This window comes from Anopheles funestus, chromosome 3RL (assembly GCF_943734845.2).
Source record: "Anopheles funestus chromosome 3RL, idAnoFuneDA-416_04, whole genome shotgun sequence".
Classification (NCBI taxonomy): domain Eukaryota; kingdom Metazoa; phylum Arthropoda; class Insecta; order Diptera; family Culicidae; genus Anopheles; species Anopheles funestus.
Window position 1 is genome coordinate 65373164 of NC_064599.1, and position 26511 is coordinate 65399674.

The 26511-nt window shown below is 39.9% G+C and overlaps 1 protein-coding gene across 4 annotated transcripts in view; it reads left to right on the forward strand.

Annotated features, from left to right (window-relative positions):
- The first annotated feature begins 23386 nt into the window (after positions 1-23386).
- The window catches only part of LOC125769095 (protein Teyrha-meyrha), a 28133-nt gene continuing 25008 nt past the window's right edge, over positions 23387-26511 (forward strand). For 3 of the 4 annotated variants that reach the window (XR_007419014.1, XM_049437556.1, XM_049437557.1), the window contains exons 1-3: positions 23387-24051; positions 25477-25707; positions 25784-25988. Coding sequence is in view for 3 of the 4 variants with exons in the window: in XM_049437556.1 (XP_049293513.1) it covers positions 23932-24051; positions 25477-25707; positions 25784-25988 (556 nt within the window). In the remaining variant the exon portion in view is untranslated. The remainder of the gene's footprint in view (positions 24052-25476; positions 25708-25783; positions 25989-26511) is intronic. The other variant, XM_049437558.1, reaches the window with a different exon arrangement.

Below are 26511 nucleotides of genomic sequence, written 5' to 3' on the forward strand. Positions count from 1 at the left end.
CCTTGTGTCATTTACATGCAAATATTTATAGTAAATAAAAACCTTAAATAAAATATAGCAACTTATTTTCTTGTCATAAAGCAAACTCAAAAATTTCATGTTCTTTTTCGAAAAACGCAATGAAAATACTCCCTCCGCCAAGAGATAAATTTAATATCATCACCTGCTTCCTGTTCGTCCATCTATAACGATGCAATTTTACATGTCAACGAGCTTCCGCGCCGTTATCACTCACCGTTTAATCAGCTTCTAATTACACAAAGGAAAAAATGCTTAATGAAGTACGCTTCAAAAGAAAAATCTGTTTCATTTCTTCGCTGACTAGGTTGGGCCCGGATATGGCACAGCACAAGATGCTCACCGCTTCAATCACCTCGGGCAGCTCGATGTCTCGGAGACTTTAGAGCTTAAATTTATATTAATTTTTCGGAATTTAATTTAATCAAACCATTTACGCTACCGTGCCCGCCCTTCGCCGGGCAGTCGGTGAAACTAGGCATTAAAATGATATCAGAATCACTCATTACCCGACCCGACGGTCCCGAACCGAGCAAGCTTGGGCAGGCTACTTTGTGCAGTTGTGCGGTTTGTTTAGCACGCTTGTCGATTGTGGCCGCGTTGCAAAATATCGTCGAACATTAAAATCCCTACTCGTTAGAACAACAATCAACAGAGGTAGGAGTTTTTCTGGAAATGTGACACCCTTCGGTTGAGATGAAGAAATGAGGAAGAAACAGCGTGTTTGGAGAAGTGTTTTGAAAAAAAAAATAATGCCACTTCACCCTTCGGTGACGCACGATAGAAGCACGATAATAACTGATGCAACCCTCCATCAGACACTTGGCCACGACGGGCTGAACTCTTGGTGAGCAAGACAAAAAAAAACTCATAAAAATCCCCTGAAAAATAACTCCATAATACTTGCCCATAATCTTTATCATTTACACAACGCCTGATAGGTCTTTAGCGATGGGTCTTTGGCAAGTGGTTTTACGCGAAGTGAAGCAGCTGGTGCTGGTGGATTCGATGTCCTGTACCGAAACCTGGGGAAAAATGGTTGGCAATGTCTAGGCCAAAAGGAGTACCGTACCCTCCCGGAAGTGCTGTGTCTTTCAACACCCTTGGAACAATCGAGTACGATAAACCAGTGGTTTCGTGGGACAAGATAGAAAGGAAAAACATTTTCCACCAACTCTTAGAAGGTTGCTCATTTACGCTAAATTGGAAAAACGCTTGATGAGAGCGCAAACAATCGTCATTAAGTTTTTTTGAGTTTTCTTCTCTCCTTACTTTTATCACCACAAAGGTAATAAATATGAATAATATTAAACTGATAAGTGACCGTTATAAACCGCAATTAAACGAAATGAAACTGACTGATCCACAATCATGTTGGTGCCAAACTGGAGGTACAATTGTTTTTATTACTATAGGAGTGAATGATTTTTTCCCCACAAAATACTTTGTAAATGTTATTGTACGTATTATTTATATATATTTACACTCATTTTTAAGAAAAAAATTTAAATTACACTTCCTTCCTATTGGGTTTAAACCATCAATAATTCTTTCTATTAGCAGTTTTATCATACACTCCATTAAGTGAAAATTCTCCAAATATTAGGGTTTTCATGTAACGAAATAATTGTCTTCTAATGTTGCTCAAACTCAAAGGAAAGTGTAAGTCATTTGTCATTGAATCAGTCATTGAATTTGACCTTTTTTATAGATTCACGGATATTCAGATGTCTGGATGCTGCGCTGCCTACTCAACAATCACGGGAGTTCAAGACAAAGAAATCACGTCCTAGGCCATCCTAGGCCTCGTCCAACCATGGAACTTTAACAATTTTGTATTATTTTAAATATTCCATAAATATTAAGAGTTATCAAATATAATTGAAGTTAAGAGCCATATCTGCTGAAGATTATTCTGTTAAAGTTTATATTATTTGCTTAAGCTGGAAGAGCATGTAAATACTTCCAACTCCAAGTCGTAATGGTAGCACCTCCAATCAACAACATCTGCCCTTTATATACATTTTTTTTTTCTTTTCTGCCACCCGTCATATACGGTGTGAAGGCAATTTTTCTCATTACCATGCGGTAACACATCCGCGATAGGCAAATTCGTATCACCCATTGTTTCGCCAAATCCGACCCGTCTGCAATCTGAAGCAACTGCTGCCCGGGTATTGCTGCAAACAATAGTCGATTTAAATATTTAAACACTCCTTCCAGTCAGGCCACCCTGTGTAGTACGGGGTTTCACCTTTTTGGCAAATGATCACTGTTCGTACAGCTCGTTTGTTTGTACTTTCCTTTCCCGAGCGATGCCGTTTGCCGTGGTCCCAAGGATCGAGCTCGGCGAACAGTCAGAAAAGGAATTATGCTACGATGAGCAGCACGTAAATGTACAAAACGCACTGTTGGAAAATCAATCGAAGGAAATCCGGTGTGTACGTCTGTTCTAAATTGTCTTAAAAAATGATCTTCTCAAATCCATACTTTACAACCATAGGTAAGAGTTGATTTAAGAGAATGTTAAAGAAAATGTTAGCAGAACGATTCTTTAAAACAATTATTCTTTAAATTTGGAAAACAGTAAACCAATTGGCGATTTAATCCCACCGTGCCTGTTGAACGTCATATATATATCGATCAAAATATGTATTTCCAAACCGAATGATATGCAACTAGATCGCACCATCACGATAGCCAATGTTTGCACATTTTCTATGCACTGTCAAGCGAGGTCACCTGCACTGATCGGATCGTCAACTTCACTTGCAGCCCAGGCTAAACACTGCTAAATGGTTGCATAAATCAGCCACAAACGCACGACTCACAACCGCGACCTCCGGTGTCATTCATCAATCAAACCGCTCAGTCAGAGTTTGCCATTGGTTTTGCGTCCATGCTGCTTACGGAACCGAAGGAACAACCCCACGTTCGATTAAGAATGCCGAGGTGAGTAAAGAGGGTAACGTCGGTACGTAAATGTGACAGTCAGTCACAGATGGACTCGGCCGGTGGATGGGTGTTTTGCGGTGTGAGAACATTCATCCCGATGCACGGAGCATTAGCATAAATGAATACCGGTGCTTGCCCGAATTGGTCGAACGGTCAAGGGAACGGATCGTGTGCCGTTTTCCACTTGTGGCAAAATTGGAATGTGTATATGATATCATCGTGCGCAGGAAGCGCTGCACAGCAAAACAACAGGCTTTGATGTGTCAAAGCTCCACACGAACCGCGATGACAATGTTGATAACAGTTGCTGCTTCATTCTTCCGTCATAAAAGCGCTATGCTATTTGTCGGTACATCCTGTCCTGTCGACCTTTTGAGCGATTTCCACTAGTTTTTTTGTGTTTCAGAAGTGTTTGCCAATAGCTAACCCCCGGAGGATAGTGGATATGTATATAGTTTGCATGAATTTGTCAAAGTATATTAAAACTTGTGTTGTTTTATAAACGAAAAAACTTGCTCTGTTAACCTGGAAAAGTCCATAGAGAGCGATACTAGCAGAAATCCCGGTAACTCCGTACTGATCAATGGTGGACGATCACTTGAAAAGCGACATTCTTCATTCAAAAGAGTTACATCATCCAACATTAATTCCAATCCCAAAATGTTGAGTTCAGGCAGAATACCTCAAGATATTCAACCTCAAAGATAATTCTTCTTTGGTCTATCACTTCTAAAACTCTTCAAAACTCAACATTCTCGTCCAACTACTTAAAATACCTTAAGATATTCAGCTTCAAAGTTCTTCTTTGTTCTATTAATGTCGTTAACCATAGTGCCCAAAATTCTTGTCCACCTATCATCTTGACTGCTTCAAGATATTCAGCATCAAAAAAATATTCCGCTTTGGTCTACTCTTAGTTAAACAATCACTCGCAATATTATCGCCAACCACCTAACCATCAACAACGGTTATCTACTCTAAGCTGACTTGGAAAAATTAGATCACATGTGTTAAACGATCCCTTTCCCAGCAGCTATCGGGCGCTAATCCTCGATAGGTTTATTTGTTTACAAATTGCCCAATTTAAAATTTTCAGCTTATCCCTTTTTTCCCGCAAGAAAAACACAACCATACGCGACAACGTCAACACGTCGAGTTTCATGACTGCCGAAATGCTCAAACCCAAACAACTACTGTAACTTATCTCCATCTCATATGTAATACGTTTCCGGGACACCCCTCTATTTTTGGTCGTCCATGCCCATTGTCGGGCATGTGTACAGGGCACGTGAGGTGATGCGGAATTGAAGCACAATTTTCCAGCAGCCGAGCCTTCGTTTTGCTTTAAAATCCTTTTTACTACTTCCATCCCAGCTGGACCTACTTATCGGTGCCGGGGCAGCATGCAAAAAAGCCAGGCATCGCTTCACTCGCAAGCCCACTCGAGGCGTACGACCTCAATTTTAAAGCCGTGCAACCTTCGATTACAAAATCGTTTATCGCTTTCGGTATTTTGCATAAATTGCTTCCGCTTCTGTGCAACTTCCTCCTCACATTTTCCGCTCGCACACATATGTGCTTCGAGTGGCCCCCTATCCCTTTCCAACCAAGTCTTCATCTTATGCTTACGTATTTTGCAATATATCTCCACCACCTTCATCGACGAGGGCTTAGAAGTTTGGCTAAGGGAAAGGATCGGTTCCCCCGGCTCGGAGTCGCAGGAGGGAAGTTATTTATATGCCTTACTGATTGCAACGATATTTAAAAACCTGCCGACCCGGGATCATCCACACACAGCCACAGCATCAAAGAAGATTTGCACACAGATTTATGAACGGAACGAGGCATGTGAATGAGCAGCAGCCGAAGTGTTTTGGATGCAGCAGTGGCAAAAAAACACACAGAAATCTAATTTCACCTTTCGCACACATGCGCTTCATGCAAGGACGACCGTAAAAAAAAGAATTACAAAGTCTTCTGCAATACCATCATCACAATGCTCACTTTACCTCATCCAATTTGTTCTTTATGCTCGAAAACACAAGCTTTTAAGTGCGTGTGATGGCACGTGTATACGTTTTATATGAGACATTTCCCCAGATTTACTGAGCTATCATGTGTTATTTTAAATTTTGCTTTTAAACCCCCTTTAAAACAGGATTTTCTGGGTGGGATTAGATCATTCTTTAAATAAACCTTCTAGATGCAAAATTTGATCAAATCACGTACTTTTAGTTTTTAATATAAAAATAAAACACAAGCTGTCATTACATGTTTAATGCTCATGCGGCTGGGAAAAAAAAGTTCACCAATATCTCCCTATTCCCCTCAGTTCCATTACATACCAGCTTATACTGGACTTGCCATTTTTCGTGGTTCATCCCATTCACCAGACGACCACATAGTTAGTGGGTTTTTCGGTGTCTGTGTGTAAAATTGGAATTAATTTAATTGAAATTATCATAATTTCAGCATTTAAATTAATTTCACCCAAAAATGGCCAGCGCACAAACACACTCTTTATTTGTCCATACGCTTGGTCCACGGCACGTAATCGTACCCAAAACGGGGATAGCGCAAACCAATGGACGCGTTTTTTAACCGTCCCATGCACTTGGCACGTACATGCTGCAACGCTGCATCTGTAACACTTCGCGTATGGGGCTTCGTGCATGAAACGGTAAAATTGGAAATTCAGAGCAGAACCCTCAAAACATTGTATGGTTGGTAGATTGGATCGAATCTTCTTTTTTATTTCTTTTTTTCATGAAAACACACACACACGCGCGAACACAAACTTGCGCTCAATTCGTCGAGGTTTACAGTCAAATTTTGGAACAGGTACGAATGAACGGTGCCGGCTCAAAAACTCTGACAAGAAAATAAATCTTGTTTTCACGTTAATCCGTGAAAGCGAACAGGCGACAGCGTAACGGTGGCCATAAGTCTGCATGTAAAGGGACTGTACAGATCGGCAGATGAATGGGAGATTAAAAAAACGGTAGCCGTGAAAACCGTTTGCAAAACGCAATCACGGCAGGGTGCGTTCTAGTGACCATCCTTTTGATTCCCAACTTCGCGATATGTTTTATTGACATTGATGTTGTGGAAGACATACTTCACGCCAACTCGAAGGATGTAGTACTTGCGTTGAAGGACGGCTTCTAAACCATCCTAAAACAGTTTACCTTCCAATGCCCAAAACAATATTCTTCCACCGTTGTACGATTTGTTCTGGTAGTCAACACCCTTTGCTGCGTGGTCGCGTGGAAATTTCTCCACGCCAGTGTATCATGATGTGTATTCCTATGTATTTTCTGTATCTCGAGCACAAAATGTTAAAGAAATATTAACATAAAACTTTGCATAATGTATTTAAATTCAATACGATGTTCAACAACTTTGGAAACACTTCGGTTGCTCGATTTCAGCGGTTTTTAGTGCTTCAGCTTTCTTCCCTCACGGTCGGTATTCCCACTTGACGAGGGAAAACACTTCGACGACCTAACACAACGGTACGGTAGCATCCCTTTTTGTAAACCGAACTGAAACACCAACCATCCTATAGCCACATCCTTGTGCGAGACCTTGGAAAGTCTTGGCGCGCCTCACAAAAGCCTCACCCCCAAAACGAATGCATCACATACCCAGCGTCAATGGACACTTCAAGCTCAGCAGTTCGGGTGTGCAGCTAATCGCGTCTTTTGCCCACCGTTTCATCACTATTGAATGCAAATTTGTGTTGCACTCGCACTCGCCTTTTTTTCGAAAAAACAATTTAATCCCATACCGCCAATGTTCGTTGTGCGAATCTACATAACAGTGAAGAACTGTGCGTATTTCGGTGCGAACTTCCGACGACCTTTCTCTCTCTCTCTCCCTCAGTGCGAAATCCTTTTCGGTAAAGGGATGGGTTTTTCACTGGAGCACTGGAACACGACATAAATCAGTGCAATCCGCGCATTCAATAGTACTGCAGCGGCATTCACAGTCAATTGTTTAAGTCAGGTAGTCGACATCGGTGACATTCCGAACTGCGAACTGCACTCTTCTGCAGGCTGGAAGAGAATTTTTCTTCCCTATGTACAATGAGCGAAAAATGTTTCGAACCGTCATAAATACAAAACTTAATCTTCCAACAGCTCAGTTCGGTTTAAAAAGATATAAGATATAGTTGTTTCTTTTCCAAGTGCAACTCCACACGCCCGGACTATTCAGGACTCGTGTACAACAATGATAAAAAAATCTGTCTTATGTCGTTTTTTTCAATGATCACTTTTTTGAAGACTTTTTATGAAAAAGTTGATGGTTTGATTTCTTTTAAACGGAACTATATTATTTGAAACTGTGATCAATTTCTGCAAAAGAATTTTTTTTTTGTTTGATTATATTCAATCAGTCACTTTGTCGCGTAAGATCAAGTATAGGGAAGGTAAGAACAAAAGCTAACGTACTTCGATTCGAGAAAACAAAAATACACACAACACAACATTTTTGTCGGACACAAAAATACAAGACCAGAAGATTATGATAGTCAAAAATTCAATAACATGTCCAGTCTGATAACAAACAGTGCGCTGAAGCGACATTTTTAGCTAGAGCTATTGACAGGGCATTTGGTTTCCAACAAAATTCCCTTCAAAACTGTCATTTCAGGATGATACCGAACCTTATCGAAACTGTATGAAATCAATATGTCAAATTTAGTTCTCCATTAAAAAGGATTTTAAACATTTTAGATTCATGTTAAATTTTTTAAATAAAATAAACATCTTCATCCACTATGTTGTCCAGTAAAAAGCCCAGTGTTCTGTGATGTTTTTGTTTTTGGTTGTATTTTTTCCAAAGGATGTACTTAACCATGTCCATGCTTCACGATCAGAACTGCTGGAATCCAAACGCATCGTATGAAGTGTGGAGAAATTATTCAAAGAATTATCATTTTGTCATATTGAGTTACAAGGTAAAGAGCAAAAGTATTGCCAATGACCGCCCGTTGTCGTGAATGCTTCTTTTAGAACTTTTAGTTATTTGGTGTTTAAAGTTTATTTTATCTAGACGATAATGTAACTTAGTTTGATCAAAAACTGTTTTTTTTTTCAACATTCAAATTCACAGAAATTCCTCAGAGAACTTCAAGTTCTATAGTTCGATCAGCATTTTATTGTATATCTCTTACTTTTCTGTGCAACTTCAAATCAACTTTTTTATGGAAGATATCGATTGGAAATTTAAATTTAATTATGTTTGCTCCAAGAACCCATTCCTAGCATACAATTCCTTCGATTGACACAAAGTTGCAAAAAAAACTCGCTTCACAAAAAAGTAAAAAAAAAATCCATCCCATCTCAATTTCATATCGTCAATTTGGTCGTGTAAAAATCAAATCGCACAAACAACCATCAGGGTCGTAAATTCACGCTCTTTGTGACACACATTTCCCTTCGCAGTTTTTCGCGTCCAAATTCAGTGCTTTTTTGTGTGGCACAATTTGAGCTGCGAATTTGTTTTTTTTTTTTTTTTGTATGTTGATCCCTTCATTTGCTAAAGACTAACTCGCCCCTTTTTTGGAACGGTTGCTCTTTCTGCTTGTTTTAACATATTCACATGCTCTGCACCAAACATCCACCGGGTAGGGTGAGATTTTCCGATGCTTGGTGACACTAACCATAAAACGAAGCTCCCATGTGTGGGCTAATGGACGACGAGAGAAAGGTGCGAGGTGCGGTAGGATGAAACGATTTGTTGAGTGTTGTTTTATAGTGCCATCGCTTTGTTTGCTAAATTAAATTTACAGTTTCAAGCTCGATGAAGCATATCCCGGCAGGCGTCAGGCATGTCTTCCGCCATTGTGGAGTGGACCTGTGGGATGGAACATACCCTCGATATCATTTTTGCTTCCTGTTTTTTGGTTGCCTGCCAAAATGCCACCCAAGGACGACATACTCGAAATGGTTACATTCTTCTATCACATGTCGCACCATAAACACCGACAAATGATGACATACTCTAGGATGCTTGTGTAGCTGTTGAAGCGTTACCGAGGACATCTAGAGTTTTTGCAAGGGAATGGAAGTGGCATAACCGGAAACAATCAGAACACAGTTCACACGGAATTCGACAAGGATAAAAAACACGTCCTTTTGCACGGAAGGAAGAGGAACAAACAACAGTTTGAGCAGAGCACTAACAACATGAGCACATGAGCAGAAGTAACGATCCAACAAGAAAACAAAAAAACACATACTTTTTCATTGGCATTCAACCAAATCATTACGACTGAAGTGGTGAGAATTGACCAAGGTGAAAGCGACGAACGTAATACGATGCTAGAATCAATCAAGTGATGTCAGGCATGATGAACATGTTTCAGTGAGGTTTTTTTAAAACTTATGTCTTTCGAAAGATGTTATACAGCTAAATTACAATTTAAAATAATGGAAACTTATTTGCCTTTTATTAACTACCAAAAACATATTCGAAAAAATAATAATTTTACAACCCAAAACTAAACTCATATTTCTCATCTCAACTTTCAATGATAAATGTTGCGTCTAGTTAGTACGTCAGTCGATCGTCCAATTATATCGAAAAAAAAGCACAACAAAACGTATCCCAATCACATCAATCCACCAAAAACAGGCAAATGGAAAAGAAACAACCCGCCTATGTCGCGACTGAATTCAATCAAAATAGGTATAAAAAAGACCCCAATTCTCCCGTAGCTCATGCCACACACATGCCACACATGGATCATATGTAAACAACATCATAAATTTTCGTTCAATAATGGCCCACCAAAAAGGGGTAGTTTACCCGCCGGAAAGGCCACGAAGAAGTGATGACACATTTTTCCCTACTCCTTGCTGCGATTGACAGCCTTCGAAATGAATCGCCTTTGAGCCTTTCATTCGGCGGCACCCTACCGTTGACAGTGAGAAGCTGTCGGCTTACCGGAGTATCAGAACAATCGTACAAAACATTCTCATATTATTGCATCTTGTCGTACTATTAACGGTAGACCTTATTACTATTACCTTATCAACATCCAACACCTTAAAAGGTGTCATCTTTCGAGCCGTGGAGATTCGGTTTACAATTATGGCAACTGTACAGTTTTTAAGACTTGTTATGTATTTAGATGCTAGAAAATCCACTCATAAGCTAGTCTTGCGATATAAAAATATTAATTCCATACTTCTTATCCTACAACAAAAAAAAACATCTTTAGCGAAGTCCCATATGAGAGTCGAAATCGATTCGAAACGGCATGAACGAACAGATTTGGTGAAAATCTGAAATTTCTCTCTAAAATAAGCTAAACCCGTGCAAACAAGGTTCGCATCCACAATACGGAAGAGTACCTTTTTTCCACTAGAACCAATTGAAGATGTTTTGACACAACAAAAGCGACAGAGAGACAGTGAGAAACGTTAGCCAAAAACTGTTCGTTCCGGTAACTCCCTTATTAGTCTGTTAACCAACCGAAAGCCCGTCAACAAAGTACCACCACCTTACACAGAGCTCACTTACCCAAGGGAAAGATGCTGCACAACAATGCAACGTCGGTATGATTTATGTGTTTGCTACTTCTTCAAATTGATATCGTTACGGTTTCATGGTACGAAATTTTGTTTATTGATTATCCCAAATCCAACATGACTAAAGTCCAACAGTCGCCGTACGCGTACGTACATCCTTCAATTTTTACGCTCTTTAACAGGGTATGGTGGTTTTTCTTGTTTTGTTTGCATTGTGCTATGGGCATTGCCCCCGGCATGTCAATATTGTGAATGCTGTTAAGCCAGCGTGAAAAGCCTCGCGTACGACAATTCGATACGGTTGTTTCACAGTCCAGGTGACAGGAATTGACGATAGCGTCACTGGTCGGAAGGTACACAAACGTTTACGTACAGTATAAACAAGTGGCAGTTACACAGCTAATCGAACAAGCTTTTATGTAAAAGTTTACAATGAATAAAACCAAGGTGGAAAGAGTAGTTTATAATGCGTAAAAAACTGTATATGAAGGAGTTCGCTCAATAGTCTTGGGCTACGAGGTTTGGTCTAATACAGGGGTCTCTAAAGTACGGCCCGCGAGGCCCTCCCGAGAGATCCCGAGATTGGCCCTCAAATCGGTTCGCCATCTAAAAAGTTTGAAGGTCCTTGGGCTAATACACCGAAAGTGCTAGTTCAAATCACAACAGTAACTTCTTGTTATTTGGCAAAGTAATTTTTCCTGGTATTATGATAAGAACTGTTGATTATCCTGCAACATCATGAAAAATTCCTGCAAGTAATTGTCGTGAGCATCAAGGCCTAATGAACTAGAAGCAGCACTTTGTATCAAGAAGAAGAAAATAATAAAAGTGTTTCTTGGACACCGACAACTTGAGGACATAGTGTACAGTAGTGATGTGTAATCCGAAGTAGAACCTTGGACCCAATCCGACTCCGCGTATGAAAAATTGATTCCGACTCCGACTCAAAACCAAAATTGACTCCGGCGTGTACGGTCGACTCCGAGTTCGATCGAGTCCGAATGGGTCCAATCGGTTTCGGATGAGTCCGGATGGGTCCAGATGACTCCGATCGAGTTCGATTAGTGATGGCTAAATTATAAATTTTGTTTTATATGCTATTTTATTATTTATCTCTTTTGTAGTTTAATTGATCTAGACCTCTTTGTACTGTATGTCATATTCTATATCATCTTCCGTATTGATTTTGTAAAAATTGTTTTCTTTAAGCATATTTAAAACAGTTCATCAAAAGCTTCTACAAAAATATTTCCCTTGATGAACTGTGGCAATTCCGTTTCAAGCCAAAAGATTCGTCTTAACATTGCGAAAATACCTTGAATGCACCACATTTAACCATCGTCGCTCTCTCTCTCTCTCTCTCTCTCTCTCTCTCTCTCTCTTTCTCTCTCAATTCCTTTCTTAATCAGTTTTTCACGCCCCAAAAGCCTCCGTGAAGGTAACACCACATAGTTGCAAAACAATGCCCTCCACCGAAAGGCCGTTTCGGTGGCACCACCGTAATTTCTTCCTTTAAAGGAAAAAAGTGACTGCTGCTGCTCTAAATTACAGTCCTTCCTCGCAAGTAACGCGTATTTTTAAAAACTGTCAACCGTCTCGCTACAACGAAATTCTTACATTTTCATTTCCAACGATGAAACTTTGCCGTGTTGCGCGGAGCGTGATGTTGAACGAAACGAAACATGTAAAAAAAATAAAGCAACCAACCCATTCCAACTTCCCTCCAAGAAGGAGTTGACCTGAAGACCAAAAACGTTTTTAACGCTCGACCACAATACACCGACACTTGCCGGACACTGGCCGCTCGATTGCTGTATCAGTTGATAAAAACTTGTCGATATATTGATTGATGATGTCGTCAAGCTGCAGCACAATCAGAAAGAATGCTATTCCCCCGCACGTCCAAAAACCTTTGCCGAATGATCGTCAGCGTACACACCCTTCGTACGCTGGCATCATCACCTAGCCGAACGGTTTCGACGGCAGCTTTTTTGGTTTTGCTACTGCTTTCGGTGTGATCCTGTCTGCAGCCAACGGAAGAGTTCCCAGCCGAAAAAAAAGCAAAAACCAACCCTTTCATTTCAAATCGTGCAATAAACAACGCGCGGAACTTGATCACAGCAGTTACACCAAACTTAAAAGGCAACACTCGAGCGCTGTATTAAAAAACACAAAATATGTCAAACTGGACATCGCCAAACTGCCTCGATCACGGCAGTTGGACGGAAGGGAAACGGACTGCAAATGATTAAGCCAAACCATTCCAAACATCGACTCGCACAACAAAAGCTCCTTTTCGTCAATAAAACAGTCCCTCTCGGTCTTCTGGACGCCTGTAACTGTGTGTTTGGGAAATATTCAATCAGAAAGCACCGGAGGAACCTCATGAATTTTGCAGCAACTCAAGAGTCTGGTTTTTGGCTAACGTTGTTTTTTTTTTGTTGTAATACCATTGCCGACCACGACACCGGACTGCGATAGCCCTTAGATTCGCGTTGAAATATCGAATGCAATGCTATAAAAATGACTTATAGGTTAAAATTTGAGACACTTCAATCGCGCTTCCACTTAAAAGGGACCCGCGCCTGCGGTTTCGTTGGTTTGAAACTTGAATTTCTCGCTTACCGGTGACAAGTGGCCCGTTTGCTGATCACTTCCTAACGCACCTTTGTGGGACGGGTGGCAACCACAGCAAGAGATCACGATAACGGTAGCCAGGAAAAACTAAAAAACCTCAACCTCAACATTTTGCCAAAACGGAACCGGCCGTAAAACGATGAACTGGACAGGCCTGGAAATATGCTGAAAACGTCTTTATTTATTGATTCCTACGAAATTTTTCACCTGAAGTGATATCTTTATTATGTTGAGCAGAATGTTAAAAATGCCGCTGATGCTGTTGCCATTCCACGTTCGCTTTTCCGATGACAGATTCCAGAAAGTTATTGTTGTTGCGAGTCCGAATAATGGGTAGGAAAAGTATTTCGTTATTTAATCAATTCATTAGTTAATTCTGGAATTAGTTACATATAACAATTGTTTTAATATATTTTGAAACAAAGTTTAAATGGGGATGGAAAAAAACATATGTATATTAAACATTGTGTTTCATGAGATTATTGAAAGATATTCTTCATCTGAGGTTTGCCCAACAAGATCACTCGGTCACCCCTCAGAAACATTGAGGTATTTGGCGATTTTAGAACTTTCGTCTAACTCAGGGATCTCCAAACTACGGCCCTCCCGAGAGATACCGAAATTGGCCCTCAGCTGTGGCTATTCCACTCAAAACGGCCCGCCATCTAAGAAGTTTGGAGGCCCCTGGTCTAACTATTCGACGTCCTTCTCATCACCCATCAAGACCCAGTAACTTCAGTCATTTCAACCAACATTTTACCAGAATCTTCAGTCGTTTTTCCTAATCCATTACACGATGCTTAGATACGGATGACCTCGACTGACATTTTCTTATACAAATATCCATATAGTCCAGGAATTTCTTCAATGTTTGGCATGTTATTCCTAGCTACCGGAAGGAATGACTTTGAAGTCATTTTCCTCTTGATCTTCATCTTTAGTCTTCGCTACAGTTAACTTACCCGGATCGCCAAAATTAGGCATGTCTAACTCTGAATTAAACACAGTATAGCAAGTATTTGAAAAATCATTCAAACATCATATAAACCAACCAATAAATAAAATTAATGTCCACCCCTAGGGCGATTCGAATGCGGTTTTGCCGCTACGAATTCGCTTCAAATTTTCGCACGTCCCCATGATGGCGGGGACAAGTGACAAAACGAAAATGAAATGCTACAGTTATAAATATGTATTCGCACACACTAAGCGAACTGTCGCGCTATACACAACAAGTGCTAGGCTGTAATTGGGAAGCTTCACCTCTGTTTGCTTTTGTTTTCCCTTTTGTTGTGTCTTTGGTGCAGTCCGTTTTTTGCAGACAGTAAATTTCGGCTGGTTTTTTTGTTGTTTTGTTCGCGTCCGCTTCGTGAACGCATTTCCACTCAACTGCAAAGTGTCGCGAGCGTCATAATCAGTTTTTATTTTGTGCCACGGTATGCGCAACCACTTCCCGAGACGCTACACAGAAGACGCGCCGTCGTCTGCAGGTTCTGGTCGATTGGGCAGCTTTCCGGTTGTCGTGTCGGTCGTTTACGCAATCTATGTTCCGGTTGAATTGGGGCGTTCGAAATCAATTTCAATACGGTAACATAATTACTTTTTCCCACCCAAAACCTCGTACCTCGTGACGTTGGATTATAAATACTCAGTACACTCGATGGTTGGCATTCATAGCGCACGAGCATTTATCCACCAAAAGAACTAGCAGCTACAGCAGCACCGGCGACGATGAAGGTAAGCAAATTGTAATGGTTGCGACGCATCCAATATGCTCTACCAGACAACGAGCAAATAAAACTGTATCAATTTCAGCTTGTTCTGTTCGCGTTATCTACCGTGATAGTGATTAGTGCGGGACTATCGCTCAAACCAAGCCCCCGGAGAGATATCACCCTTCCCCGGGACATGAAGCTACCCGATCCTGACAGTGACAAGGAAACACATGTGTTTCGTAACGGTGAACCACGTCACCTGAAAACGGGCCCCACGGTGGAAGGAGTCCCGGAAAAGTTACGCATCAGTGACAGTAGACGTAAGAAGATTAAGCAGGTTTCAACCAAGGAAAACGAAAGGACACACGTGACACGAAACAGTGTGAAAGAGCGAAAGCTGCACACGAAAATTGTTCACGTACCGGAACCCTTTGTTGTCCACGTGGAAAAACCTTACCCGGTGTACATTGAAAAGCCGGTCATAGTGGAAAAACATTTACCAATGCATCTTTACATTACGAAGAAAGAAACTAAGCATCACTGAGCGAAAGGGAATTCCATACCGTTCTGTGCGAGAAGACTGTTTTCCATAGAGAAAGTATATTTATTGTATGCAAGATTTGCAAATGTAAGAAATATAAAAGATAATTACAGATAATAAGCTGATTCTACAACAGAATAAAGCTGTTTAAATTTGTAAATCTCCACTCCTGAGAAGTGTCCAACATATCATAAGCTCAAACAAGACTTCCCTAGTTCCTGTACACCGATCTCTTACCTCAGGTGCCATCTCCATAACGATGTATCAAAAGCAAACAACTACTTAAAGCATCCTCTCCGCCTCTACCTTACGGCTTTGAGAAATTAACAGATTTGAACCTCAAACAACCCTCCGTCGACGTCGTTGAACCAAACTATGCAAACATGCTCACTGTCACCGCCTATGCAAACGGCGCAAAAACCCCTGTTCTCTGCCTGGGTGGTATCAGGGGGGGACCATCTTTCTGTTGTTGAAGCCGAAGAAGCTGCCACGCGATACGGCCGGGATAGTTGACCAGCTTGACCAGCAGGGCGTGAAATATTTACCCCAGCCGGGGAGAACGATAAATATTTATTAGAAAAGACACATTTCCAAATATTCAAATCGCGGTTGTTTGCAGATTGTTTTCCCGCTAACGAACAAACCGAATTTCCCTGCGATTAAATTGCCGCCAAACGTTTGTCGGTGTACAATTCCTTACCGAAGTGGTAGAAGAAGTATCACAGCGGAGGGGAAGGAAATTCGAACCGAAGTGGAAAAAGACCCATCCAGCGTTGATAAGGTTCCACTTCTCGCTTTCTGTTTGGCGAAAAGCTGGTAAGCCATTTTTGGGTTAAACGGATCAGTCAAGTGTTAAATGCAATTCGTCAACAGTGTTGACCGTTCGAGTGCGACAACCGAACAGCGATAATTGGCCACATTTAAAAGTCAAATCAACTTGATTTTGCCCCGCTGATAGGGTGTTTTGGATACGCGTGCATGCATGCATACTACCACCATCATTGTGGTTTGACAAGGCCCATCACTTTGTTATGGCGATAAACCTATACATTCGGACCGAAGTTTCACATTGATTTCCGGAGTGCCTATTGTTACCAAAGCATGTTAACGATCAACATAATGATGTACACTTTGTTTACAACCCACAAATTGCAAACAAAGTACGATAAAGTTAATCTGTGTGATTTTAAATATGAATATATGATCAACAATGCGTTGTAAATGATTTTTAAAATAATAAAAAAACGATAATGATGACACTAAGTTAAGGACGATACTAAGCACTTATTACAAGATTTCAAAAGTATCCTACAGTGTGTAGTATAATAATAAGAACACTTTTTTAAGGCTGTTAACAGAAAAGTTTTAAGGCATAAACGAAGATTTAAATAGAATACAAAATACATTTTATCCTTTTTATCTATGTTTTTAACTGTTACAGAGATAGGGATAGTGCTTCTTATATCCCCAATTATGTAAATCTATCGAAAATTTAAGTTCAATACACAATTTTTAATTTTAATAATTTATATTATCATTTCATATTCATCGCTTCCATAAAAATTTGATACCTCAGAGTCAGAGCATTAGTTTTTGTATTTTAGTTATTTTATTCATTAATTTTGGTTCCAAAGATTTTGATTATAATAGTTTTAAATTAAAACATTCCGTTCAAACTATGTAAATACATCACACTATAAAATTCCCAAAAAAGTGCAAAAATCAAATATAGTAGGCGAGGCTTTACGTGATGTAAAATCATTCTCTCTTTCTCTTTCTCTCTCTCTCTCTCTCTCTCTTTCTCTCTCTCTCTCTCTCTTTCTTCGGCCATTTCTGACATACTAGACTTGTTTTACCACATAGCCGGATAATCAGTCCTTGCACCGGGGGAGGATCCGGGTGGGATTTGAACCCGGTCCTATCGTTTGGAACCGACGTCGTTTTACACATATACCACCGGTGCGCGATGTAAAATGAGTAATTAAAAAATCAAAATTTAACAATGTATCACTACTTTGTCAGTATATGTAAGCTGATGCTTTTTATTTAATTTATTTTCTGTTCACGATTTCTTTTATTCCCAAAAAATAGTAGTCGAATAGTTGTGTAAAGTACTGTAGTATACATAGTGAACACATTTTTAACCACATCTTTGTTAGTTTTAACCACATCTTTGTTATGATTCTTCATGTTGACACCGGAAATTCCTCAAAATATTTTTTTTTCGATTTTGAGGTTTTTTTCCATTTTAACTCTACTCTTAAAGACACTTTTATAATAATTTTCCTATTTATTTTACTACCATAAATGAACAACAATTTTAAATGAAAACGAGTCAAAAAATTGCAACCCGAACAAAGATAAACTACATTCCCACAATTTGTATAACAGCAATAGTTTCAGAATAGAAAGCTTCCAAGCGAAGAATTTACTACCATCAGAATCGTGTCCAGAAATGCTATCGTCCTGCAGAAAGGCTACCCCTGCCCAAAAACTAGAAAGATGCTGACAAATACTAAATTATTTGCTTGTTTTCCAACGAAACACTCACTGCGAACTCAACTTCCCAATACTCCAACTGAAACGTACTCCCGGGTGAAAGCAGTGATCAACGCTCCCACCAGTTTCCCCAGGCCCAAGCTTAGATTTCAACCATTTAGAAGACCATAGCAACCATATGAGTAGAGGAAACACCAGTGGCCATAAATTTCCAAACATCTCTCCACCCAACGGGCTATCGATAGCCAAACGAAAATTGGGTACGACTTTGCCCCAATACCTTTTGCTCCGTCCGTGTGAGTGTGCCTAGGGGTGGTTTTTTATGCCACCATTTGCAAGCTTATGTACAACCGTACCTTTAACACAAAACGATGGCAACAGATGCCATGTTTGGGGAAAAACGGAACATACCGTGATCGGAATTCTACCGACTCGGAACCTCGTACATAAACGGTGCAACTATCAGCCATGTTCAGCGTGAGGTTCGATACGGCGAACATAAAAGGAACTAACCAGTGGATGTGAACACGAAACCAGTGGACGGCAGGGCCGTAGTCGACAATAGTGGGGTAGTGCGATACTTCACTTCCAGTGTCGGTAGTAACACAACAGACTTGGCTGAAGTCAGCGACACCCGATCGGTAGTTCGAACGAACCAAATGAACCAAGGGAAATTCAAAATGGAATCGAACAAATACCCGTGGAGTTCGTATCAATTTATGATGTTGCAGGTTCGTATCTCTTTAAAATAAGGAATCTTTTTATTGGAGCTATAGAAAAAGACTTCAAATTTCGTTTATAAAATATTTTTCTTCATACTTTATTTTTCTCCAGATGTGGACATGCATTTGAAATCATTCACAAAGTGACCAGCATTCGTAATTGTCTTTGTTGAGAATAGAAATAAATGTAACACCGTCGAGGCGTTAAGGCATCGCTTAGTTCTCCAAGCCACAATCCATCCTGTACCATTGTGCCATGAAAATAAAACCAAATAAAAAAAACACGGAATAGTCGGCAATGATAGGTGAACCCAGTATATAGAGCGACCCCGGGTACCCCGGGTACCCATGTAACGTGCTTCCAAACGGACTCTTCTGAGCTTGATTTTCCACTTTTGGCCTGAAAAGGGAGTGGTTAACAAGGTTTCCACATGCAGCAAACTTTTCCAACCTCCCCTCGCGTGCTTTTCCACACGCCACACAAAGAAAGAAAGAACGAAAAAAAGATGGCAAAGAAACCCCATAAAAGGTAACGATCCCGGGGCTCATTCGACTCGGTCATGGTAAAATCACTCGAGCATTCGCTACTGGTATTATTAGCTCCGAAACACCGAAACGTGTCGTGCTGAAGGTTTTTGCGTGCTCTTGTACGCCAGTCCGCTTGTACATAAACGGGCAACAACAGCAGAAATGGATAACAAACGGGAGAGCGAAAAATAAAAAAAAGAACAAGTCACAACTTCGAAGCTTCCAAGTGCCGCTCGGCTCGGTCATGGGGAATTGCACTGAAATGGCGTCGAAACCGTTGTAGAATGGCAAAGATCGCATCAAAGCGCTGGCAGTGTGGTACCAGCGCGTCTGGCAACATTTAATTAGACAGTGTTCCGCCATGTTTCGTGCCGAGTGCTTAAAAAGGGCAATCAAGTGGCGAAGTAGCGATTGATAGTATTTTTTTTCTCTTTAATTTCATTTACTTAAACATAACAACATTGTACTGCAGTACAATCACTAAACCGGAACAATTTTCTTTAAATAAAATATCTTTTAATACAAATAAACCTACTCACAATCGGGCTCTATTCATGATCATTAACTGCGTCCACATAAAACCAAAACAGTCTGTAATGTTGAGATGTATCTCCCAACTGCCCAGTTCTCAATAAACGTTTCGTTTACAAATTAATCATCCTAATCTCTGCATCGTTGCACACATAATAAAATGACCATATCACGAGCGACTTACAGCTGTTCGGAGTCGCCTTATCGTTTTCTTCAACACCCTCAACACCGGCTCAGACGTCAGTCAGATGGCAGACAACGTAACGCCTCTGTGTGTGTGTGTTTGTCACCTCACCTACAGACGAATAAATTCTCTTCCCAACTTTACTAATCCCTCAGGCAGCACAAGGTTTAACACCGACCAGAGCCCGGATAGGAGAAAACTTCTAATTACAACAATTAACCATCAACTGCCAACAGAGCACACATTTGCGAAGAAAACAAAACCCACAAAACTCATCTTCACCCTCGCACCCTATCTTCGATTTTCAAGAAGAAAATCTTATCATTTCGGTAAATACTTTCAGACCCGTCGGCACATCATTACCCGGGCCCGGGACGAGTGCTTCACCAAAGGATGGCCCGTCCGTACAAGCATGTGTGAACGATAAATCACATTTACGCTTATCCTTTCCCGTAGTTTATAGTACCGTCAGCTCATCTTGTCCTGCGCTCCAACACTACTTTCCGCCCTGGGCAGTCCGGGGTTTGACAATGAAACAAACGCACTCTGCTACCGGTGACACTTCGAACACACTCGCCTTACAGTGCGTCCCACAAAAAAAAAGACGAAGACGCTCCGAAGACTTCATCCCATCCAATCGGTGTGTCGTGTGTTGGTCGGGAGGTGGTTAATTTTTAAAAACCTCATTCTCTGGCACCCTCTCGAAACGATCGGGGTTAATCACTTTTCATGAAGTGACCACAATTTATTGGCCTGACGGGGGTAGGCGAAATGCCAATTATTTCATACCCGCAGGCAGTAGAGTGATTTTCCTACGCCAGCTAAACGACTTGCCGCAGTATAACACACCCGATATCGGCTCTGTTTGTAAATAGCTCAAGCTTCGGATGCACGGATTCTGTTGATCCGTTGGATGTGTTTACAGCTGAACGCTTTATGGTGTGAAAACATGTTTTTGCGACAGCAAACAAGCAAACATTTCGTGAGCATTGTACGGATAAATTCATCAACTAACGGAAGGTAATTAATAAAACACTAAATATTTGAAGCGAAATGATGATAAATACATAGTGATGCGATTAATTTCCGATTGACTGATGAAATGTTGTCATTAAAAGCATTCGGAAAACATCAACAAATATCCTTTTTTGTGAGTTATTTCAGTATAGAAATAATCAAAAATACATATAAAGTTATTATTAATTTTGTTTATTAAAAACATATACCTATTTGTGGTTCCCCTTTAAAGATCTTACCGAAAGAAACTTGAAATGTTTAGAGTCTTATCAGCGCAAAATAAGATTTATGGCGCTTCCCATTTCTTGCTCCCCAAAAGCCAAACGACTTCATTTGAATTGCTTGCCATAAAGGACACCATTACCAGGAGGTCCACGAACATCTCACATCATCATCACTGAAGGTTTGCTACACGTACAGTATTTGTTACGATTTTTTTTTCTTTCTCACCCGAGCTGATTACACGCCACACCAACCGTTGATGCTTTCTTCTTGTGCAACAAACCGTTTCAAAAGCCAACGCCCTTCGGAATGGAAAAGTACCAATTTACCAAGTTAGGCAGCGGGTTTGGATACGACGAATCAGTAACTTCTTCTGCCTTCCATTATAGCGACTTCAGACTCTCGGAGGGGTCTTCAATGTGTATACTATCCGCAACACAGGAAAATCCTTCCCACATCAGAATAGAGAAAAGTATGCAAGAGAAGAAAAAAAGTACACTTTTCAAATGTCTCCAAAATGAAGCCGGAAAATTGCCACCCGTGGGTAAGCAGTGGCACACTCGTAAAAAAAAATGGAGAAAGAAAAAAAAAGCCTCCAAGCGAAATTGTTGTTATACGAAACGAAATTGGAAACTTTATGTAACTCTTATCGTACGTCCCGGTAATATACGGCACACGAAGGTCTCCCGGTCCTATCGTTATCGTAACGAAACGAATTTTCCGGACTGCGATCAAAGAAAAGCACTCTGCCAAGTGAAGAGTGAAGAAACATTGTGCAGAAGAAGCAGTAGAGAGGGGTATCGGGAAGGGAAATTTGACTTCTCCAATGAACCTTCCACAGGTTTTCTCGGTAGGACCTCCACAGACCGTCGTCAGTTAGGTGTATCTATCGAGTAGAGTGTTTCCCTGCCCAGTGGCAGTACGCCTAAAGTGTTTTTTCCCCTCCATTACCACCACCAATTCTTTCCTTCAGGGGGGCCGGAAAAACACAACTAGAATAGAAAATAATTCACATACTACCGGTTTTGTGTTGTGAGTTCAGTTTGTCAGTATGTACACCGTAGGTTCACACTGGCACGTGAAGGGACTAAAACGAAAGCGGGGGGTAAAAAACACGACACAAAAACAGTACTCTAGCAGATGTTATGTACATACAAGTAGATAGAGAAAAGCTACCAAATTTTTGACCTACCGCCCAAAAACATGAGTGAGAACACACTATAGACAGCTAAGGGGAAAATTGGAAAAGCTGCAAAAAAAGGCAACCCACCAGTATATATGGATGGTGGTGGTGTTATTTTCTTCAACCCGTAAAGGAAGTTAGTTCATATTTAGTATCGACTTTTCTTTTTAAATACATAACAAGTTCGTAGTAAATTACACAAGTGGGATTTTTTTTATGTTTAGACTTTAAACTGACTATAAGCTAGAACAATATTCAAAAATATATAAAAATAATTAAAATCCTTTACACTTTACAAATAGTTATAAAATTTATTAGTACTATGTTTCTTTTTTTTGTATAAAAATATTTTTTAAAACAAGATGTAGAAAGTTCCGGTTTTAAAATGAAAATCAACTCATCTTGTACTCTCGAACCACGCCCATTTTATACGCGTGTGAGGAACAAAAGCTTTGCGCAATGGTTATCAGCATCAGCATCAGACAGTCTCAATACTCTTCAACTACAAATATAAACTTTAGAAGAAAAAATTAAATTTTATTTCCGATTTACAGGTAACGTTTGATGCTACAAATACAAGAAATTTTTTTTTAAATACCAATAAAAAAGTGTTTTTGATCCCTTCCTTCATTATAGTTAATTAACTTCTCTAGAAAAGTTTAAATGCAACACTTTCTTCATTATCTAATGCCTCAAGTTTGTCACACTTAGTAGTCGACAGTTATTTTGTTTTCCCATGTGGAGCTTTTTGTATCATTTTTCTTATCACCCAAAAACGAAAAAAAAGCTCACAGCCACGGTGCCTTCCCAGATGTGCGCTGGAATGATGTCCAAAATATGTTTTCATCCAGTCTTAGTCATTGATTCATGCATTTGTGGAAGAAATAAACTTACCAGTAAAATGTTTTTCCTCCCCAGAACGAAACAACCCTAACGAAACACGTTGGCCAGAGCGAGCCAAACGTATATGAGAACATGTCCACCAATCGCGTTACTGATGTGTGCCGCATGCGCTACGAAAAAATGGTTCCAACCCAACGCTAACCAGCCAATGCGCACGTCCGACACACGCAGCACCGCAGCATCTGCTCGGGAAAGCGCAGCTTCAGTTCACTTCAAGTATCAGCGGCGACAGGACGTGGTGATCTTCGCTCGCAAGCGCGTATATCCGTCGGTGTCGTGCACGTGCCGTTCGTTGTTTCGCGAGTGATTTGTCGCGCTTTAATTAGCTGTTGCTAGTGCATCCGAACGGTGTGCAAATTGTGTGGTAAAGGCTTGCGTGTGTATGAAGTTTGGTGATGCCAAAGCGCAGTGTGAAAACAAAGTGCTGTTCGATAGAGAAATAAAAAGTTTTCTTGCTGACAAAACTAGTTCGCTTTTAACGGAAGTGTCTGTTTTTGGTTTGCGATTTAATCGCTTCGATTTGAAGCGATAAAGTTTACAAATAGTGATCCAAACATCCGAAATTCAACATCTTTTGTGCAAGTGAGGTTTTAGTGAGCTTTACATTGTGAGAAGAATTTTCGGTTAGTGTCCTCTGTGAACCTGTTCGTGGTATCGAAAACACTGTCAGTCGTACAAGGTTTAATAAATGTCTCGAAGTAATTGCGCCTTTGCAACGAAGCGCACCGTAACCGTATGATGGATAATCCGAGCTATGGATCCGCTCACATGTCTTCACCAGCGCTGGTAGTTTTCTCACAAGCAACGAATGGATTAAGTGACGCTTTACGCATTCAACGCCCTTTTCACTCACAAGTATGTTGGTTTGTGATTTGTTAATTGTAAATTATAAGTTACAAGATCAAAATAACGGTATACTAAATGCATGAAAACAGTGGAGTGAATCCCATTTAGTTTTGTCATAAAAATTAAGCATTTAATATTCTTTTAAGAGAAGATATCAAAGTTTTAGTTACTAGGACATTCTACTTATAACAATGAAACTAGTAAGAATTAGTTATTATTAGAATTATTTGTGTTTTAGTAACAAAGATTTAGTAATTATGTTCACCTCCAGCAAAATTTTTGAATATTTTTCTAAGTATCCAAATCGTACAATTATAAATAGCAAATGCATTCATAAATTAAAAGGTTGTTTGAACTGCAACGTGACATGAAGTTTTGATGCAAATAAGAGGAAAATTTCTTGAGTATCCTTGAGAATAGTAATTAAGGTTATTCGGTCACAATCCCAATCAATTGAGTGAGATATAGCTCTAAAACTACCTAAAACGTCAGTTTGACCAGTATACATCCTGTTAATCGTAATATTTTATCAACAATTTTCCCTGTGTGATGCAAAATTTTTAAAATATTTGTATAAAAGGAAGTTAAAAAAATTTCAAACATAATCTTGATCCCCAAAAATGTTTTTAAAAGATCACCAATAAAAAAATACATCAAAATTGAAGTTGAATTTCATGCCTAACGCTTTATAATCAATTTCATTTATAGACGTAATGTTTTTACATTTATTTTTGTTATTTTAGATTTTGTGTTGATTTTCGATTACTAAAACAAGGAAAAAGCTTTCCTTTTATTGATCCTTTGCATTGATTGATTGATCCTTTGTATTGATTGATTTATTGATCCGTGTTTATTGATACTTTATCCTATTATTCATTATTTTTGTTATGTTTATTTACTTGTCCTATTTTATGTTGTATATTAATTGATATTTTATCAATTTTCTTTAAAGTTGTGCTATATTTTTATGTAACAGTGTTGAAAAGCATTAGTTTTCTAATTTAGTATTAATTTAAATTCTAATTTAGAAATTGGTTTGACATACTTTGCAGTTGTTATTGAATTGTTATTCAACTTTTCAAAACTAAAATACCACAACCTACAAATCAATACAATTTAATGGATATCCATAAGCAAAACATAAGTTATAACTAAATTTCCTTTTAAAATAAATTAATATTGAAAATAGCATAATAACTTAAGGAATAAATTTAAACAACAGTTTTAAATAAGTATATGATGATAAATTTACCTTCATATGGCAAATTTATGTAAATTAAATGTTATTGTTGCATTTATTTATTGGTCAAACCGTTGTTTTATTCATCGCAACAAACCTAAGAGAGTTTCTAAAGATATTCATTCACATGGAGTTTGTGATGAATTTATTAAACTTCCTGTACATAAATTTGTAAACATCTATTTTTTTAACAGCTGCCCGACGCCAAGGACCTGCACCATCTCTCACTGATGAGTGGCTACGGTGCGCACCTTCTGCACGGCTTCCAGCCACACTTTCTGCATCCGCTCAATCCAGCCGTATCGACCGCGAGCGGAACCAGTCCGTTCAGTGGTGGAGGAGCATTCGTGAAACCGTTCCCGTCCAACCTGCCCCTACCGTCGGCTTTTGCGCCACCGAAATGTTTAGGTTTCGGCATCGATCAAGTAAGTTCGCCAGCCGTCGGTACCGGCGTACCGACGATCGTGTCACCTGGAACACTTGCACTCTAACTGATCATAGAACATTTTCTCCAAGGGACTTCTGTTCGGTTCGTCCGGCTCGGGTTCCGAATCCTTCCGGACGGACTCGTCCAGCCCAGCCTGTACGTCACTATCACCGCCCGCCAAGGACGAATCGCTCGAAGGCCAAACCAGCGAGGATGGTGATCGTGAACGGGATCGTATCTGCAGCCCGGAACGAAGCCCCGAAACACCCGGATTTCGACGTAAGTTGTACGCTTTTACTATATACCGAACATTTGCCTACCAAGACGTGTTGAATCATTTCCTCAGAAGAGTGAAAGGACGTGTAGAGCTATTCACTCGTACAACCTCAAAAGCGAAGGACGGTTCCTTGGTTCTTTTAGACGAGGAAATTAGTTTTTATTATCATCACCGAAGCGTGCCACCGTTCAACCAAAATCGGTTAACACATTTCGGTGCAACAGAAATGTTGTCTCGAAAAGGAAATGTAAAGGCTCTCCCCCGTACACGGACATAAACATGTCGGAAGTGTAATTCGATCATTTTACTCCTTCCTTTTCGTGCGTGCTTCCTAATTTCGACCGCCAAAGAAGTGCTTTTCAACTTAAATGCATCCTTTAAACAGTAGATCCCTTCCTTTGAATTGTTTATGGGACGAGCTTACATTGAGAAGCGGGTAAGATTTAATACTTTCGTTGAAGATGCTAAACACTCAAACAGCTTCTTCAAGTTAAAGAATGGTCAACTCGTCGAATACGGAGGAAG